Genomic DNA, 21,003 nt, shown 5'->3' on the forward strand with positions numbered 1-21,003 from the left:
CCAATATGAAGAAATGGCTGGCGGGAAAAAGATTTTATTCAAACGAGGAAGTGATTGCAAAAACGAATGGCTATTTTTCAGACTTGGACAAATCCTATTATTCGGAAGGGATCAACAAACTAGAGCAGCGTTGGACGAAGTGTATAAGCCTAAAAGGAGACTATGTTGAAAAATAAAAAAGGTTTACCCCAAAAAATTAAGTAGTTTTTATTTTTGCACGGACTTTTCAAACGACCCTCGTACTTTGCTTCTTTTGTCTCTGATTGCTTTGTTACCTTCTCAGATTAGTACAATTAGCTCTGAATTTTAATTGGTTATTACTCATTTATGTCTAGTTAATCACATAATTATTTAACAATATTATGAACATTACATTCGAAAACCTTTTTAAATAGCAATTCTGGTAGCGAATGTAATTGATTTATAATTATATCCTAGTTCAGAAATCATCGTAGCGTTCGTTAATTGTTTATGTAAATTATGATTTGCGAAGTAGATGGCGAAGAATAGGTAAATAAATACCAGAGATTTAAAGATAGACCGGAGGAGATGTTGTTGCCAAAATGAAGAACACAAACAGCCAAAAGGGAAGTTGTTCGTTGCCCTTGAGTTCTGTCAAATACCCCAAGTAAACCCAACGTTCAAATTATTTTAATTTTATTTTTTCCCATTCCAGTCTTCGTTCATCTTCTGTAAGATTTTTTTCACCTGGCCGTTCATTTCTTTGCTTTTTTCGTCTTCTTTCTTAACTATCAGCTTACTCCTTATCCAAATCTACTCGCTGTTCTTCTCCTGTCTCTATCCTTTTTTTATTTCTTCTTTTTGCAACCTCTTTTTTCGGCAATCACGAGACATTAGCCTACACCTGCAAACAAAAAATACTATCGTTTTTATTTCTACTTTTTTTTTCAAAGAATTGCGTGTTGTTGCCAGGCGCTTTACGATAAATGACTACTCCCTATCTGATAAATATCATTATTAGTTGTTCGATGATTTATTATTATTATTTATTATTGCTTAAACAGCTTTAGTACACCTGCTTAAGTGTGCTTACGTTAAACGTGAATAAAAGTTTGTGAAAACTTCATTTAAAATGTTTATTTTTATTTTATAACGTTTATGCATTTGACTTCAAAACGATTTAATTTTTTCCTTTTAAAATTAATAGTGCTGTTACAAATATTGTTCATTTATTAACTGCTAAATAAATTCTGGTAGTTTCTCTTGGACCTTGAAGAGACGGTACCAAATTTAAGATTTATAACCTTTATTTGAGCCATTTCCTTCGCAAAAACCCATTGAATGGCATCTTCAGGCTTTTGTGGGAGCAGGCTTCCCTCAAATGTAATCAAATATGAACACATCAAAGGTACTTTAAGTCAAAGTAAAGCATAAATTAAGTCTTTAATATTTTAATCTCAGCTGATATGTCCTGAAGAAAAATTATGCTAATACCTGCTGGAGTTACCTGTACCCAAGGTAAAATATCCAGGTGTTTTCTTATCAAATATTTAAAAATGTTTGTTACCTATACGTTTCTTTTTCTTTGTTTAAAAAAAAAAATAAAAGCAACCAAAACCAAAACCAGACAAGGACAAAAATTAGATGTTTATGTCCTTGCACAAAAGTTAATACAAGATTAGAAAGTACCTTTATGGCAGTTTTATAAAATGATTGGTTTAAAAAAAACTATCACGTAATGTAATTATGTATGACGTATTAAAATAATTAATTAAATTTTAAAAATTCTTATTCATTTGAAATTTCATTGAATGATATTCAATTGTTGTAAAATTTGAATAAAACACTCAAGGTTTCTAAATGGCTGAAATTACGAGCTGAAGAATGATTGAAATGTTGGGTGTTGCTGATTTGTTTACATTTTGCTGTTTAATCACCCCTTATACTTACTTAACTTTTATAACTGGTTAAAATTAAAGTATTACACCTTTTATTTGCATAATTTACGACTTGGTTATTAGTTCTAAATATCTATTTGATAAAAAAAATAATATTATATTTGCTAATAATAAGAGGAATTAGGGAAGGGATTAGCTATGAGGTTAGCATACTGGACTCCCACGCGGAGGTCCCGGGTTCGAATCCAGCAGCTGACCCTTAGATTTTCTCTTCCTAGGAGCTTCTTACAGCTCACTGTCCGGTGATGGACAGTGTTGTCTGTAACGAGAGAACACTGTCCGGAGGCCGGCAGTGCACTGGAAAAAGCTCCGGGCGCTAATGACCTCAGCTGTTGATGCGCCAAAAAAAAAAAAAAAAAAAAAAAAAAAAAAAAAAAAAAAAAATAAGAGGAATTAAATTTTTTTTTACCATTTGAAACTTTTTCTACCTTTTCTTGCAGGCATGTTGGGATCAATTAAAATCATGAGATTTATTTTAATGTAGGCCCAGTAATTACTGAAATAAATCCTTAAGAATCGGTTTAGAAAAAAATTAGTAACATTGAAACCATTAGAAAAGAAGGATCGTCATTAAAAGATTAGAAAGAGTGAAGCAGATTAAGTTGAAAAAAAATATGGTCAATTAAAAACTGTAATTACTCATTTTGAATTACTAATAAGCTGATCTAGTTTCTATTTACTAAAGGCTGAAGTTGTTAGTAAAAAAAAAAATAAGATGAGAGAAATATATAATATTTTTAACATAATTCGTTTTCTAAATAAATACCAAATATAATAAAAGTAAAATTTATGGACGCACGTTTTTTTAGTTTGGAATTTTATCACTCCACCATTTAACTATGAAATATATAAACTGCTTTCAAAAAAATAAATCAATAAACTAGAAGATAAATAAACTTGAACTCAGAGAAAGGTAATATAAGAAAAATTCCTCAAATTCTTGTTTTAAAGCATTTCAAAATTCAATTAGAAACACAAGCCATTAACAATCCATTTAATTAATACCACATTATTAATTAATTAATTAATAAACTAACTATATGCATGTATGAAAAGTTCAAATGAAGAAATTAAATGACCCCTGAAAATGGGAAGAAGTTGGAGAATATCGAACAATAAATCATAGAAAGGTCCACTATTACAATGTACGATCCGCGGCATGTCTGCTAGAATATAGAGTGGAGAAGTGTGCGCATATGTATACAGTTGAACATGTATCACATCTGCATACATTTGAAACTGATCAATTGATTGTTTATAGTTGTTTTTAGTCGGACATAAAACTTGTCTTCAGTTTTGTAGCTAAAAAAAAACTAGTTGTCCACGTGTGTTGGCTGTATTTTATTCTAGACACGTGGATTCTCTGATGAAATCTCTTAGCATAGATCTTCCCCTTCTTATAGCTATTAAAATAATTTTACGTGGAGGAAACTGATGTTGTAATGGCTAGATTTGGCCGTGATTTATTTATTTTATTTAAGTTGTAAATCGAATCAAGGAGACTTGAAACTTGTTGTTGGTCCTTTTTCAAACAAAATCTAAATGAAATAATTTCACTTTTCTGTGATTTTTATTTTATTTATTAATTATTATTTTTTCAGTTATGTTGGATACATTCAGCGAGACAGACTGTTTTTAAAAAAACCACAATTTCGGAATCTAAAAGGAATCCAAAACTCAGTATTTCTGGTGTAAACTCAAAAAAAGAATAATAAGTAAAGTTCCTACTGGTCAGGGAATATTCCAATAAACTACATTAATTAGAGCTGCACTTAAAAAAAAAAGAAGAAAAAAGTGACTCCAAATATTTAGGGCACACCATATTTGGTTAAAATCCTCCTTGACACAATTTCATTGGTACTTGATAAAAGATTAATCTGCAGTTATTTTTCTAATTGTTTAATTCCAATATAGGCTAAAAAAAAAAGCAGGTTCACGATCTTAAAAAAGTCAAACAACTCTAACATACTGATCTCTGAATTAATTTCTTTGCAACATTTTTGAGGTACAAAATCAATAAATAATAATTGATTTAATGCCCCTTTTTAAAATGCAAGGAATTCCAGACATTAAATTATTATCTTTTGCCACTAACACAAAAAAAGATTTATTATTTTATTTTGTAATTTCATTTCTTTATATACGAGGTGTGTTCAAAAAGTAACGGGAATTTTTAAATTTCGCGGGTTTGGAGAGTCTGACTGTAAATTTTTTTTTTTATTATGTTGGTACACATGCCCCTGAAGTACGATAAAATTTTCAGTAATATTCATTGTTTATTTCTTAAGTGGCAGCCGTTAAGGTTAGACGTGTTTTTCGAGCTTGGCGATTTTTGTTTGTTAAAAAAATGGATCAAAGAATTTGTATTAAATTTTGCGTAAAAAATGAAATAAAGTGTGTGAAATGTTAATAAAGGCATATGGTGAGTCTGCTATGAGTAAAACAAGGATTTACGAGTGGTATAAGCGTTTCCAAGATGGCCGCGAAAACGTTGAAGATGACGAACGACCTGGACGTCCAAGCACATCAACAACCGATGAAAACGTGAAAAAAGTGAAAGAAATGGTTATGAACGATCGCCGAATCACAATCAGAGAAGTCGCTGATGATGTTGCCATATCAATTGGCTCATGCCATGAAATTTTTTCGGATGTTTTGGGTATGAAACGTGTGGCAGCAAAATTTGTTCCAAAATTGTTGAATTTCGAACAAAAACAGCGGAGAATGGTAGTTGCTCAAGAGTCACTCAATGAAGTCGACAACGATGCGGATCTACTGAAACGGGTGACGAAACATGGGTTTACGGATATGATGTCGAAACTAAGGCTCAATCGTCCCAGTGGAGGCATTCTGGATCGCCAAGACCGAAAAAGGCTCGACAAGTGCGGCTCGAATGTGAAGGTTATGCTCACTGTGTTCTTCGATTTTAATGGCATAGTGCATCATGAATTCTTGCCACAAGGTCAAACAATCAATAAGGAGTACTACCTACAAGTTCAACGCCGTTTGCGTGAAGCAATCCGAAAAAAAACGCCCGGATTTGTGGCAAAACAATTCATGGATTTTGCACCACGATAATGCACCTGCTCACACTTCATTGCTTGTTCGTGAATTTTTGGCCAAAAACAAAACTTTAACGATGCCCCAGCCTCCATATTCGCCAGACATGGCTCCATGTGACTTTTTTCTATTTCCAAACATAAAGAGAACATTAAAAGGCCGTCGTTTTACAAGCATAGATGACATTAAAAGCGAATCGCTGAAAGAGCTGAAAGCTATCACAAAGATCGAGTTTCAGTGTTTCGAGAATTGGAAAAAGCGCTGGCACAAGTGTATTGTATGCGAAGGGGACTACTTTGAAGGCGACAATATTAATGTAGATGAATAAATAAATATTTTTTTCAAAAAACGAAAATTCCCGTTACTTTTTGAACACACCTCGTACCTATATTTAATGCATATTTTAATTTAACAATATTCTAAACAGTAAATCTTTGTCAATTTAGCAATAAATTTTAATTAACACAGAAAATAAATATTAGTTAAGCGTTTATTTGAATTATTCAGACATTATTTGGGCAAACGTAATAAGATAACTTGTATCACTATTATTATAATAACGTGTAACTGTGTAGACATGGACAGTCGTCGTATGCAATCAACATTTTTTTCTTTAAAGGTTGTATTGGGGTTCAGTGGAAGAATTAAATTTGTTTAAAATATATACGGGCAGTTTAAATAACTTTAAAGTATGAAAATTATTTCTCTGATATATTCATTGATTTCCAGAGCCTTTTTTTTTCAGATTACTGCAGATCCCAGGACCGTTTTCATTCATTACAATCTATCATCAGGTAGTGAATTGTATAAGAACCTCCTAGGAAATGTGACGATAATTAAAAGTTTGTATAGGATTCAAACCATGTTCTAACTCCCTTTTTTACTAGGACATGTGAATCATAGGATCCTAAAAAAAATGAATCTCCTTTATCGAACCTTCAATTCATTATGTCCACCATGATAAGTGAAAATTAGTTAACGTTAAAGCTCTAACTCAATAAAATAAACCTTCTGCAATTAAATCAACGGCTACTGCTTTTAGAAATGATTGCACGTACGATAAACAAATTAAATCTTTAGTCCCTAATGAGCAATATATTAATTGTTGGAAAATAAAATTTGAAGGTATTTTATTTATTTTTAATATTAATTAATTTCCTTTATTTTATTTTTTTAATGAATGATTGATTCATAGATAAAATTTATTTGGTGTAAAATAGCATACCTCATACAAAAAGCCATTTGAAGTACTTCTAATTTCTCAGCGGTACGCTGGGCACAGTTTTTAATCAGAAAAAAAAACTGAGTCTAGTAGTTTCTCAAAACTGCCTACAGATCGGGACACCAATCAAATTTGTTTTGCTGTATAAACTTCTATTCAATAATTATTTGCAAAATCATAATTTCTTTTTCTAGCTGCGCATGTTTATCGTATTTTTTAAAAATATTAAATTTACTTGATTTTATTTTTTATTTTTGGAAGATAGCCTGAAAATATGAAGAAATAACAAATTCTGCCAGTTGAAATTAAAACTGTCCGGCAGGACAGTTGTATAAGGGTTGATCATCAAAAACTGCACGAAAAAGCGTAACGTTGAAAAACACCCAACTTTGACAATTTTTTTCTCTTTTTCTATAAAAGATAAAATTCCCAAATTTTCTTTATAATGTAGGGCAAATCCTCCTTTATAACTGTAATTTTTTAGAATTTATTAGATGTTATTATGCTGGCCGCTTCATTTATAATATTTTTTTTGTTATAATTATGATAAATCACATATACGTACATGCATGTTAAAGTAGAAAAAGACAAAGTTGGAGTCGGCTACTGTCTTGAATTCGTCTTACCGAAATATTCGTGAGCACAAATAACACACAGTTATAACAAGTAGATTATTCAACAATTGTTGTTTCTCAATTGTAATTTAATTTAGTCCCCCTAATTTTACTTATAGTAAAATACTGGAATAATTAGCTGTCCTAAAAATATGCATATCTTATTTATTTTATATTACATATACAGGGTGTCCCAAGCTATATGGGTAACGACTTTTTCTCGGAAACTAAGGTAGCTAGAAAAAAACTAAAAAATACGTGTTCCCTTAGTTTTTTGTTAGGAATCCAAATTTACTTTGTAAATTTTTTTCGGTGCTTCCAGAAGCGAGATACAGGCACCAACTTCATTTTTTCAAACGGGAAGGTGCGGTTTTTATTTCAGAAATAGATTCCTCTATTTTTTTAATGAAAAATTTACTTGAACGGTTTTTTTCTGTGAATGATATTTTAGAAGTTATGAATGAAAACATGATTCTTATAAGAAATGTCAAAATGGTAATATTATAACGGTTTTTTGATTGAATAAGAAGAAAAGTACTATTTTATTATAAATTTTACTCCTCATTAATATTGCAGATCATGCTCGAACTGGCCTCCACCATTAGAGATGCATAGACATGCACTTTCCTGCCAATTGTCCCTTACTGCCAAAGAAATAGATTCGGCTTTAACCGACTTACACGTATCTATTATTCTCTGCTTTAGTTCATCTACAGATGCCATCCCGGCTTGATTCTGATGCACCTAGATTTAGAAATGCTTTTAGATAAGCAGAAATGAGAAAAGAAAGAAAAAAGTTATGAATAATCACTTTGTTTTTCAGGTATCCCCAAAAGAAATAGTCCATAGGGGTCATATCCGGTGAGAGAGGTGGCTACTGAATCGCCACCCGTGTCGATATAACATGCCCATCAATTTGCCTACCGAGATATCTCTTTACATACCTGATGGTGTTTTTTTAAAAAAGGTTTTGAATTTTTTAGCCTCATAATTTTTTTTTATTTTTTATAACGTTTTTCTTTTTAACCTGTAATTAACAGTTTGATTATTATAAATAACTAGATATTACAGTCAATCTACAGTGCTACTTGAACATATATTTTGTAGACGAAAATGGCCAGCATAAGGGTCTGTGACATCTAATAAATTCTAAAAAATATTAATGAATATTAATGCAGTAAAATTACTTAAATATTAATGAAGAATTAATGAAATTTTGGGTGCTTGCTGATTTGTGTACCTTTTGGCGTTTAATCAACCCTTATACTTAACATTTTAAACTGTAAGTTTTTGTTAAGGAGATTATTTACTTAAAGATGAGGACAGTTTTATTTCATGTAAGTGAGGTCTTGAGTTCTAAAAATAATGAATTTTTTTCAACCTTACCAATACACACTTTTGAAAACATATACTTCAGAAATTCCTTGAACATCTGTAGTCCAAATTCAGGGAGTTCCTGTTGATCTTTGATAAGATGTTATGTAGAAAGTGATTTCGATTTAAAGTTATAATATAACTAATAGATTCTACTTAAAGATAACCATTTTTTTTTTTTTTTTGGAGGAGTTTTGTCTAAAATGGTATTTTTAATCGATCTTTGATTCTACTGTTAAGAACTAGAAACAGTTAAAAGAGCTGAACAAATTCTATGATTGGGCGAAATTGGACTATGGAGAAAGCGTTGTGTCATCATTGCTCTAGAATTTGGTACATAAATGATGGTTAAATCTAGTCTATTCGATAACCTGTGATTAAGTTTTTAGAAAATTAAATCATGAAAAATATTAAAAAATAATAAATATGGCAGTTAATTACATAAAACAGGAACCTATTATTCAAGATAGAATCGGTTTATGATAATTTTTTATTTTTTAATTCAAATTTGGAATATCAGAATAAACGTGTAATAAATTTAGTAGATAACATTTAAAGGGAGATGCCCAATTGAGCAATATTTAGCATATAATTTCTGGTTAGTTCGTATATGTGCAGACGACGGGAATGGAATGACAGCGTCGGTGCTGTAGTTTCTTGTAGGCCCAGACTGCTTCCAATTAGTTCAGAGTGTTGCAACGTTCAATAAACCTAATTGGCGTTTAGGCGTGGTCTAATCTCCTAATTTGACTCATAATTTGTAAATAAAATACTGTAATTTATTATCCAAAAATAATAATAAAAATCCCAGCTTATTTCCATGAAATCAATTGTAATAACTAAACAAGGTTTAATTCTTGTTTTTTCTTCTGTTGACTAAATTAATCACGAGGCTCGCTTTATATATTATTAATGATCTTCACGGTTACACCCCAAAACGCATTAAGAAACTCTCGGCAGTGACTTAATTCTGATAAATTACTTAGCAAGGTGCGCATGCTTTAAAGTACAACTCTTATCTGTTATAAACACTTGGACACGGTTGTTCCTTGAATCTTTATCTTTTTTTTTTAATTTAAATACATTATCTAATTATAGTGTCTGAGAAGTCACAAATGATCTTAGATCCTAGATTGAGAGAACATTTATCTCAAAATACCATACAAAAGGTGTGTCTAGGTCCAGTGTCCCACAATCTTTTACGTACCTAGGCCCATAAAATTTTCCCTTCTCTAACATCTCTTTTATTTCTCGTTTCAAGCTTTTTTTCTTACAACCGTAAGTGAATGTTTACTGTGGTTAACTTTAACTTCTTTTCTTTCACATTCCCATTAGCAAATTACAATTACAATCGCACATAACAATCCTGGTCTAGAAGTTAGCCAATTGGAAATTGTAACCATTCTCTCTACCATCTACTTCTAATTCAAGGATCTCAAACTTTCAATTTACCTGGGGGCCGCTGGAGGCTGGGCCGCATCAGGTTTTCCACAAGAGAAGCTCTTACAAAAACATTCCAATTTTATCAAATGTCTTTATTTTTTCATCTTATTTTGTGTGGAAAGAACTGAACAGACGTTACGGACTACTAAGGAGACTTCTTGGACCGAAATCCTCCATGAACGTATAAAACAAACTTACACTTTACAAAACACTATTACGACCAATATGGACATATGGAGCAGAATTGTGAGGCTCCGCCAAATCATCCAACATCCAACCTATCCAATCTTTCCAGTCTAAAGTCCTCCGCCGAATCGTTAACGAACCATTCTATGTCTCCAACCGCACCCTTCATCATGATCTCAATATTCCGTATGTAAATGAATTAATCCATTCCCTATTCCTAAATTTCCACAGCAAACTATCTGATCACCCAAATCCTCTGGCCCAATCACTATCCACATCGTCCCATCCTGACAATCCTCCACGTCGCTTAAAACGGCGTTGGCCACGTGACCTCTTGCTTCCTAAACCCCAAGAAGTTTCTAGAGAGTTCCAGCGCTGGCTGGTTTCTCTCATCCCGTCATCCTGGTTGTGGCACTGAGCCAGCTCTGTGACACAATCATATGTGTGTTGTCAGAAAGGCTGATGTTGCTAAACTGACCTTTCTTTTGTGGACAGACATTACTTGCAGCCTGTAATATGCACTTTTTTTTTACAAATTCATCTTCTTTGAATGGTTTTCCTGCTTTAGCAATCATCTCACTAACCATGTAGATTCTTCGACTGCTGCATCATTCTCTTTGGTTGCATTCTTAAAGAAATCTTGTTGCCATTTGAAGTAGTATAAGGGTTGATCATCAAAAACTGCACGAAAAAGCGTAACGTTGAAAAACACCCAACTTTGACAATTTTTTTCTCTTTTTAGATATGTTTATGTTATCTTAGTAGATATGTTTTAAGATTAGCAACCCGGTTTGCTCTCTTATCTCTCTGGTATACTCTTCAGCATGTCTAGTTGTGTAATGACGTTTCAAATTGTATTCTTTGTGCGCTCGGCGACTTTCTCTGCACAAATAAGACACTTTCGGGATGCTTCTGTGCTCAACAAAGAAATATTGCATTTCCCACTTTGCCTGAAATTGTCTGTGCTCATCACCAATCTTTCTCTTCACTTTGAAAAAGACATGTTTGGGGCTGAGTTATATATAATTCCACTTGGTGTCACTGTCTCACTGTTTAGCCGATGCGTCTTTTCAGCTTTTTTTTTTCCGGTCCCGCTAAGCATCAATTTCCGCGGCCGCCTCCGCTTCTGGCGCAAGTTCGCAATAAGCCCGGCAGATGTCCCGCTTCCGAGAGCAATATATCCCACCGTGATTGGTAGGTTCATTCAGCTTCGCACACAGCACTGAAAAATGCAACTAGTTTCAAACGCCGGCCGCACTAACATTAACTTTGATATTGAGGTGGGGGCCACACTGCCCGCGGGCCGCGAGTTTGAGACCCCTGTTCTAATTGAACAATAGTGTCCAGATTTTGAACTGTATGCATAGTATCGCACATTTACTGTTCCAGAGCATGATCATTGATCTGTTCAGGCCAATTTCCTTTAAAAAAAAAAAAAAAATAACTTCTGCTCTTTTGCGATTAAATGCTGTTTTAGAATATCCTTTCTTTGATTTTCTCTTTCTCGGAGGTGGTGAATGGTCTGTTATAGAATGATGATCGTGGGAATACAAACTTGAAGAAAAGAAATGGAGAGAATAAAAAAAAAAAAATTGTACAAAAAAGTAATAATAAAAAGAACAAGAAAATCTTAATAATAGAATGTTGAATCAAAAGTATACGTTGGTATGAGTGGGAGAGTGGTTAGCATGAATGGCCAGACTGTCTGCTGGAGTTCCACTATTCAAGTGAATCGTAGGAGCTCCACGAAACAAAAGTAACCAAGAACGCGACAGGTGCTGCCACCGTAGGACGGCGTGGGAACATCTTCAACCTTTATTACGTCATCTGTCCCACTGACACAGGTGTCTTTATTGTAGAATATTTACTAATGACGCCAGTCTAGGTTTTTTTTTTTTGTGTACTCTAATAAGCAATAGGAACATCTTTATTATTATTTGAACGTCAATTTCACAAAAAATTATACTTAAATATCGTAACAGGACGCAATACTGTAATTTTGTGCGAAAATTCTAACAGAATCAAGTTCCGAGCTCTACAGTTTTTTTAAACGCTATGTTAGCTAGTCCAATTACCTTTTTTTTTTTTAAAAAAAAAAAAAAAAAAAAAAAAGAACAGTTGTTCCTATAACTTAAAAGGTAGCACTCAGTATTTAACTTCGGCAAAGAAAAGTTGCATTTCTTGCTTTCTGTTCATAATAAGCACTGTCAGTAATGTTGCGTGATTATTTGGTGGTTCTTCAAATTTTTAATTCAGCAGCAGTGGCGTACCTAGGGGGGGGCGGTGGGTGCGGTCCGCACCGGGCGGCACTTACCTTGGGGCGGCATTTTTTATATTTACTTATAGTTGTAAAAAGCAACTTATTCATTTCATATTTATTTTCTTTCTTGAATAATAAATGATTATTATGATTATTATAAGTTTAATATTTGATTCATATAAATTATGATTAACTATATGATTTCGAATATTATTCCTCGGTGTATATAAATGCATTTTAGTGTAAATTTTGAATTCTAATTCAAGAGCAAGATAATAATTTTATTTTATTGTATTCATTAAAATTCGTTGAATTCGTAAAAGGATCTTTACGATTTTGTTCGGCAATTTTTCCTAACTAAAATTTTTTGATATCAGTTTATAAATGTCATTTCTTTTGAAAAGTTTATATGATTACTTTGAACTGATATATCAATATTTTTTTAAATCATCGATGATCGATTTTTCTTTTGAAAAGCAGGGCCGGCGGAAGGCGGTCTGCTAGGTCTGCAAAGCATTAGGGCGCCGGCATAAGAACTATCTTTTTCAAACAACAAAATCTAAACGAGACAAAACAAAAATACTGACGAAGTTACAATTTCAGGAATCGCAAATAGATAAATATACTCAGTCCGTTTTGAAGAATTGTATTTATAATGATAAATTGCTTATAAACCATTTTGTTCATTCGCGATTCAATCTTTTAACAGTGAAGAGTGAAACAAATTATTAGGGTGCCAGTGCATTTGGAGAGTTTATTATAGGTAAGTATATTATATTACGTATTATAGATATAGATGTTATTCTAAATGCTATTCAGAGTAGTAAAATGACTTTGCCGTTTTCTATACATAATATACTATTTATTTCGACTTTCGACAAGTTATATTTTTATTATATATCCCTAGGATGAAACGAGTAAAAGAAAGTGGTGCGTCATTTAGAAAGAAAAGGAAGAGAAGGGAGGAAATACAGACTAAAAATACTGGAGCACTACTCAAATATATCTCCCATAAGTCAACTTCTAGTTCTTTTAGTATTGTTGTCTCAAATACGGGCGAAGAAGCAGCCCTCGAAGGCGAAAAAACATTTTCCAATGTTGTTCAAGAGGAAAGACCTGCTTCACATACTGGCGAAGAAGTAGAAAGTTCATCAAGTTCTGATGAAGAATCTGCTGCACAAATTATTCCGTCTATTTCTATGAAAGATATTGGATTATGGCCTAACAAAATTGACGACAATACAAGAGTATTTCTGGTACGTCAAGGTCCCTTTGCAATTCAAAATTTGGACGCCGACTTCAGCGAAGGAGTAAAACGTCCTAATAATACAATCAAAGCCAAAGGTGAAACAAGAAAACTGAGTCAGGACTGGTTTTTTCAAATTTTGCCTAATGGCGAAAAGCTCTTAAGATCGTGGATGGTATATTCAATTCTGTTCCCAACATTGTAATTTTGTTAAGAATTTTTTTAACAATTTCAATCAGTGTCGCTAGTTGCGAAAGAAGCTTCTCAAAATTGAAGTTGATAAAAAATTATCTTCGTTCTACAATGAGTCAATTAAGACTACAAAATCTTGCAATATTGTCAATAGAACAAGAAATTACAAATAATATAAATTTTGAGAGCATTATACACGATTTTTCTAGTATGAAAGCTAGAAGAGTAGATATTATATAAATATGTTTACGAGTGCATACAAATATGTCTAAAAAAATTTACTCTGTGTATTAATTAATATTGATTAAATAACTTAATAATTTATTTATGTGTATTAATTTATAAAAACCACTATTTGATTGACTTATAATAGAAAGGGCGGCAAACTGGAGATCGCCCCGGGCGGCAAAAGTTCTAGGTACGCCACTGTTCAGCAGACTAAATTTAAATAACGTTTTCCAATTTGTTGTCAGAATATTCGAAGAAAGACAATTTGAAGAAGAATTGACTTCTAAAAAAAAAGAGCAATTGGGCCTCCAACTTCGGGAATGCACAAAAAATTTGAAGGTCCGACTAGTGTGGGATAGATCATCCCAAAGCAAAGAGAAGTTATTGCCAAATTTAGTGATGAGTTTTAACCACTTAGGTGAGATTTCGACCGAGGATTAAATCATTTAATAATATGAAACATTCTTCTCATAAAAATTGTATTTTAAACGCATAATTGATCATACTTGAATGACAGATACTTTAGAGTGAAGGTAGGAACTATTCTTTCTCCATTCAGCCATGCTGACGCTGGAGTTCCGCAAGGCAGCATACTTAGGCCCCATTCTGTACACAATCTACTCCTCAGACATACCTACTCATCCTCAAACTACTCTTCTCACCTATGCTGACGATACTGCCAACTTATCTACTAACAAAGATCCATTAATAGCTCTTAGAAACCTTCAGTCTCACCTCACCTCCTTAGAAAAATGGGCTATCAGACTGAACGAGACAAAATCTCAAAACATTATCTTTCACTCTTCGACGCTGTCTTTTACAATTTAATTCCTTTACCAGTAGTCAACGTAGTCCGCAACCTTGGGCTTTACCTTGACAGAAGACTCACATGGAACCCTCATACTCGACTTAAGAGAACAGAACGCAACAGATGCTTCCGACAACTGAAAAGACTACTCGACAACAGATCAAAACTCACTCCGGACAACAAAAGACTTATATATGTAAGTATAATATACTAAAGCCAGTCTGGGCTTATGGCAACGAACTGTGGGGTTCAACCAAACGCTCAAATCTGCAAAGGATCCAGTCCTTGCAATCTAAAATTCTTCGCTCTATAGTAAACGCTCCTTTCTACGTCACCAATCAAGCCATTCACACAGACTTGAACATTCCTTTCGTCACACAAGTTGTAAAAACACGTTACAGAAAATTCCATCTTAACATTCAAACACAACACAATCCACTGGTACAACATCTATCTTCAAGAACATTTCCAGACAACACTTCCAGACGTCTTAAAAGACAGTGGCCTCGCGATCTCCTCTCTGATGAAGAGAGTCAGTAGAAAGTAAAATGTTTTTGGAGTGTTACCGCTGGGTAACTTCTCCACTCTGATATGTGTGAATGTTATTTATTATCATTGTTGCTTATAACGCAAAATTTTACATAGTTACATGTAAAAAATGCATAATTTGATGGCATTCAATATATTAAATAACAATGATTTTTCACGATGCTACCTTAATCATCGCACATTTTTTCAAATGCAACCTGAATTAAAAGTTAATAGTTTCTCTGGTTGTAACAGTTTGGGTATTAAGTGATAAGCTTCAAAAACCTGATTTTTTGAGTACTTTCAATTGGCAATACATTATTTGTCATAAAAAAATAATTTTTCTAAACTATATTATAGGTCCTCAAATTACGAAAAATTTAATTTTTTATGACAAATACGTTTCATAGCTTTGAAGTTGGCCTAGCCACTAGGTCTAAAGCTTACCGGCGATAAAAAATATCGTTTCGTGAACATCTATAGATCTAAAGATGTTAAAAAAAAAAATCAAGCATCTAAATTATTCATAAAGAGCTTTCCGTTGCTTGGTGGAAATGAAATGGTTACTAAATTCTTTAGAACCAAAAAAAAATAATAATAATATTTCTTATTGTTGACGTAGTGCTGCGGGCAATGCAGGTAGAATAGTAGTTTTTATTTAACTTTACTGCACTCTGTAAAGATATGCATTCATTATTTAGATAAACCATTTTTAGTTAACAGTAACACATCGTTGTGAATGGCTTCAGGTAGCAGATACGTATTAGGCAACGGTTTTTGGTCTTCCTCTATATATCTAGCTACCTGAACAAACTGTTATCTGAATGGATGTTTTATTCTTTTTTCAGTAGTCATTTATGTGTAAGCTGAAGATTATATATTATATCCGAAATCCTTTAAGGGTTAGGACGAACAGGTGTATTGGATATGTAATGGTGGGAGAGAAATATTGGCCTTTTAGGTTGCGGTTATTCTGAAAAATTCTAAGCACTGTTTCTTAAGACTGAAAGTCGAATGAAAAAACTTTATATTATAAATCTGGGAAGGTTCTAAGTTCTACGATAAGCAAAATTTCTGAAGAGATCATTTAGTAACTCCATTGTGATGTTAAATGTCTGAGTACACATAATCGGTGAGCTGGAGTAAGTAATGGGCACGAAAAACCTAAATAAATACAACCAACAATCATGTTCGCAGGTTAGTTTTCACATCTTGTCGATTGTGTTAGCACTGCTGTTAGGGACGTATTTTTTAATCACGGTGTAGTCCTGACCTGTATTTTAAGAATTTTGGGCGTAATTAGTAAGTATTCATTCGTCTGATAGAAATCATTTTAACAACTTGAAAATAGGCACAGATCATTCGATTGGAATTGAATTGGAATTGATTCATTTTAAAGACTAAATTTCAAAAGACGGACGAATCACCACCACTTTCACACTTAAAATGTGACATCTTAGGTCAGGTTCTGTCCAAAGAGCGAAGCCCCAAGAACGAGAGAATCGTCTGTACAAATGCAATTTTAAAACTGCAAGCATAACAATGTTTCCAAATATGGCTAGTGCTGCACGAGAATCGAGACAAATCTCGGTCTCGGTCTCGGTACCGAGTTTAGCCGCAAACTTGTCTTCATCTACGCTACCCTCCAATCCTTGAAGACGGCTGAGGCGCCGTTGGCCCCCGTGACCAACTGGGTGACTAATGGCGGCCATCACTGGATGACCGTCATTCAGGTCTGCCTCGCTATTTATATACATTCATCTCATTTACTTATTGTGCCCTGTAGGTACAGGTGTAAATTTCAATAAAAGGATATTAAAAAACAAAAATTCAAATTTAAAGGAAATCGCTGAGCCCAAGTGTTGTTTTAGTGAATAAATTTTGTAGTTTTAAGCGAATTTGATTACATAAATTGAGGTAACCGGATGCTGCCTTCAAAGTGCACGGTCGGCTTTCGAGGCAGTGTTCTCTCACTACAAGCAATACAGTTCTTCTCCCGAACTGAAGACACGTACAAATTCCTTGGAAGAAAAAAAACTAAGAGCCGCTCACTTAGATTTGAACTCGGTACCTCGAGCTTACTAGCCGACTACGCTACAAACTGAGCTAATCCTTCCCTAAATTAAAAAGTTAAGAGGAAGTAGAAGAGCCTTCTTGTGAGATTTTTTTAAAAAAAGAAAAAACAGTAATTTAAACTTAAAACTCTATAGTTTGACCTATTAATTAATAGTTTTAGAATGTTCTATAGAATAGCATTACTAGCGTTCATTTGACCCTGGGAAAATTATAGTTGGAGATTGGTTAAATTGAGGTTTACTCTTTTTTTGCCCCTTTAGAACGAGTAGTTTTCATTTTTCTTTTTTTTTTTGACACGTCATGAGTGTCAGCATGTTTTGACTTATGAGTTTAATTATTTCCCCTTTTTGCGTCCGTAATTATAACTGCATTATAGAAAAAGTGCTGTAAAGTGCTTTAATGGAACAGAAATAATTGACGTATGAAGGAAAAATAAAAGAAAAAAGAATTGCTTGTAAAGGAAATTGCTGGACTAATTGAATTTTTATCTTATATCAATAAATATAATGACGGAAAAGCAAAGAAAAACAGAGTCTCTGATAAACTTTCTATTTCCCCCTTGAAGCATAATTTTCTGCAAAAAATAACAGTTGTTAATGAATAGTTAATAAATTTGAACTGTTACTGACACAAATTCTCTCATCACCAGCATCATAGAGTGTTGTGTAACCCGTTATATGCATTCGTTAAAAAATCATCTCACTGAAATCTGATATGAATCATTACGTAATTGTGTACACTTACCTATATGTAGCAATAGGCTTGCACATATCAGGTGTTTTTAATTTTCATACTCTCATATGTCAACTATAATAGCTTGTATTGATGGGAATTCGTTTATTAAAATGGTTTTACTTAGAAGTTCTGCACAGTCTTTGAAAATCTAAACCAGGGGTCCCCAAACTTTTTACACAGGGGGCCAGTTCACTGTCACTCAGACCGTTGGAGGGCCAGAATATAAAACAAAACGGGAACAAATAGAATATTTCAAATAAAGAACAAGTAAATTTAAATCAACAAACTGCCCAGTATTTCTGTGGGTATTATGGACCTGCTTTTGGCTAATGAGATGGTCCGGTTTAGTTATAGTGCTTTGCCTTTCTTCCTACTTCTGCTGTTATTTTACACTGCTTTCGGAGCCGTGACGCGTGCATCCCGCGTCATCGGAAGTAGTACTGTACATGAGCGACACAGCGCTTTGCGGCGGCGCCACATATAGTGCTCCTCTCACTGATTACCAATGAAAGAGATGCACCTTCCGGAAGTGCGGCGAGGGCCGGATAAATGTTCTCAGGGGGCCGCATGTGACCCGCGGGCCGTAGTTTGGGGATCCCTGATCTAAAGTATGCTTTGTAAAAATTGCACTTTTTTTGTGTGTGTTATTTTCCTCTGTTTAGCAGGAGTTTAAGATTCCTGATGAAATAAAGTTGCTGCTGTATAAGTAAATGGTTATATTCTTGTTGCAGAAAATCTTGGAACATGACTTGTCTTCCAGCGTCGCCTTGCTGCAGGTGATAAAGAATAAGTCGCACACATTGATAACATCTTTCGTACTGCCAACTTGTTGATGACTACCAACAAGGACAACATAAAATATCTAAGTAATCACTGAAACTTTTTAAAAAAAGTATAGACTAAGTATTAATGTTCTTAGTAGAAATATTGAGAACTACAAATTGAAAAATGACTGCATACATAAAAATATGAAGAACGCTGTTATAAACATTCCTATAGGAGGATCTTCTTTTTGTATTTTCCAACATGAACTGTGCCGAACAATGACTAAATATTAACCATTTCTAGCTAATCATCTTGCAGACTCGAAGCTGGCTTGACAATCTCGAATGGATATAGTCGCGAGTATTAATTAGAGGTGCATGCTAAAAGAATTGGAAAGGCTCTGGCCGGAAGTAAGAAGTGGAGATTGTAATCCAGACACTCTAAGGTAATTTTTCCAGCCTGGGTGAGAAACATTCAAGGATTCTGAAGGCAGTGATGATTGAGCAGCCTACTGAGATTCTGCACTTGAAATATCATAGAAAAATGAGACCAACGCTATCTGTACTCAGTGCTACAAATGGGGTGCTATAGACGCATAGTGTCCTCAGTTCATGAAGACCAGCTGTAGGTTATTTGGTACTGGCCAGATAGTAAAGAAGAATATTTTTAATCTGTTTCAAGTCAGCGGCATTGAGACTGGCAGTCCATCAGGAAACTTCGAAAAAACGTCAAAACAGGGAATGTTCGTATTATTGTTCTTTTTACGGTGGCCCTATCAACGATACTATTTATTTGTCGAAGGTTATAGTTAGGGGCAATGGAGGCGTATAAGTTCCTGCATTGGCCACATGATTATTTCAGATAAGGTCGACCCTGGGCCGGTTATTGACATGGCAGGGGACAGTATCTGTCCTAAATACAGTTTCGAGACTCCTTTTCAGGTGTGTATTAAACCGAGGACTGAATGGAGGGTAAACTGGACGGATCAGTACCGGAAGGGAGGCATTTGGTTTACCGATGGCTCCAAGATGGACTGTGGGACTGGGTCTGGAGTGTATGGGGTTAAACCCGAGGTACTCATTGAGAGATCTCTTGGGAGATACGCCACAGTCTTCCAGGCCGAGGTTTTTGCTATTAAAATATGCGCTGAGGAAAACCTGCGGATGGAACCTAGAAATAGGGAGATTCGCATCTTTTCGGACAGCCAGGCTGCACTGAAGGCTCTCGTATCTTTCAGAATCACCTCTTCCCTGGTCTGGGAATGCAGGAAGGCCCTAGAACTACTGGCGCGGCACAACAAAGTTCGGTTGGAATGGGTGCCGGGTCATGTGGGTATTGAAGGGAATGAAAAAGCTGATTATCTGGCCAGGAATGGGGCTAACACTCCTTTCATCGGTCCAGAGCCTTCCTGGGGATCACCAAGGGTTCGGTTCGCGCGGCTCTCAGAGATTGGATCTGGAGGGAGCACGAAAAGAACTGGGTGATGTGTCCTGGGGTTAAACACAGCAAGACCTTGATGCCTTGGCTGTGTAAACAAAGATCCAAAGAGACCCTGTGTTTGGGCAGAAATCAGATTACTCTGATTACAGGCCTATTCACGGGGCACGGTAGGTTCAAGAAGCATTTGCGCAAGGTGGGGCTTATCAGCTCGGAGCCGTTGTGCAGATTATGTCAGGAAGAGGAGGAAACGGCCTCTCACCTGTTGTTCGATTGCGTTGCAATCGAACGTTTGCGCTATGAAACCTTTGGAACGTTGAGGCCGAAGGAGATAGTAGCGCAAAAAGAACTAGTAGGGAAAGTCCTTGACCTCTTTAGGAGGGGAGGGTTCGCCTACTAGAACTAAGAAGGGACTGGCACAATAAGTCTTCTGTGGCTGCGGTGCCTTGGGGCATAGGTCCCGTCCCATCTACTATCTTAATCTTAATCTTAGTCCCTAATCATTCTCCTCGGTCATTTAATTAGGTTCATATCTAAGTAAAACATTATGTGAAATTCGATTATTTATCAACCTGTCTATTTTGCATTCTACATTAAGATGTCTTTTTAAGTCTCCAGATGGAGATTTGGAGCTTAGTTTTGAAACTTGACATTTCCTATCTGGCACGAAAGAGTTCAGGATAACTTTTGATAAAGTATGGCTTCTCAAAAAACCATTACCTAATATTGAAAATAGAGATTTCTTTTTACTTTAATAATACCATGTTTGAAGAAATAACTCAATTTTTTAAATTGCATCCTGTAAACCAGTTTGATTTGAAAAAGCAAGTAGAAAATATAAAAAAATACAACGAGGGAATGGAAAACCAAATTCATAACTGCATACGAACATTAAACGCAAAGTTTAGGA

The 21,003-nt window shown here is 34.5% G+C and overlaps 1 protein-coding gene and 1 long non-coding RNA gene across 2 annotated transcripts in view; one reads left to right on the forward strand and one right to left on the reverse strand.

Annotated features, from left to right (window-relative positions):
* Window positions 1–404: 404 nt before the first annotated feature.
* The window catches only part of LOC141458986 (uncharacterized), a 29,183-nt gene continuing 8,584 nt past the window's right edge, over window positions 405–21,003 (reverse strand). Inside the window, exon 2 of the long non-coding RNA XR_012461327.1 lies at window positions 405–865. This is a non-coding gene — a long non-coding RNA (uncharacterized lncRNA). The remainder of the gene's footprint in view (window positions 866–21,003) is intronic.
* On the forward strand, window positions 12,512–13,616 carry LOC141458531 (uncharacterized). The gene is made up of 2 exons (XM_074136645.1): window positions 12,512–12,841; window positions 12,986–13,616. Exon 2 carries the CDS (start codon window positions 12,987–12,989, stop codon window positions 13,527–13,529), a length of 543 nt encoding a protein of 180 aa, XP_073992746.1. The 5' UTR covers window positions 12,512–12,841; window position 12,986; the 3' UTR covers window positions 13,530–13,616.

The sequence above is a fragment of the Rhodnius prolixus genome, unplaced genomic scaffold (assembly GCF_049639745.1).
Source record: "Rhodnius prolixus isolate KJV_2025 unplaced genomic scaffold, Rpr scaffold_5, whole genome shotgun sequence".
Classification (NCBI taxonomy): Eukaryota; Metazoa; Arthropoda; class Insecta; order Hemiptera; family Reduviidae; genus Rhodnius; species Rhodnius prolixus.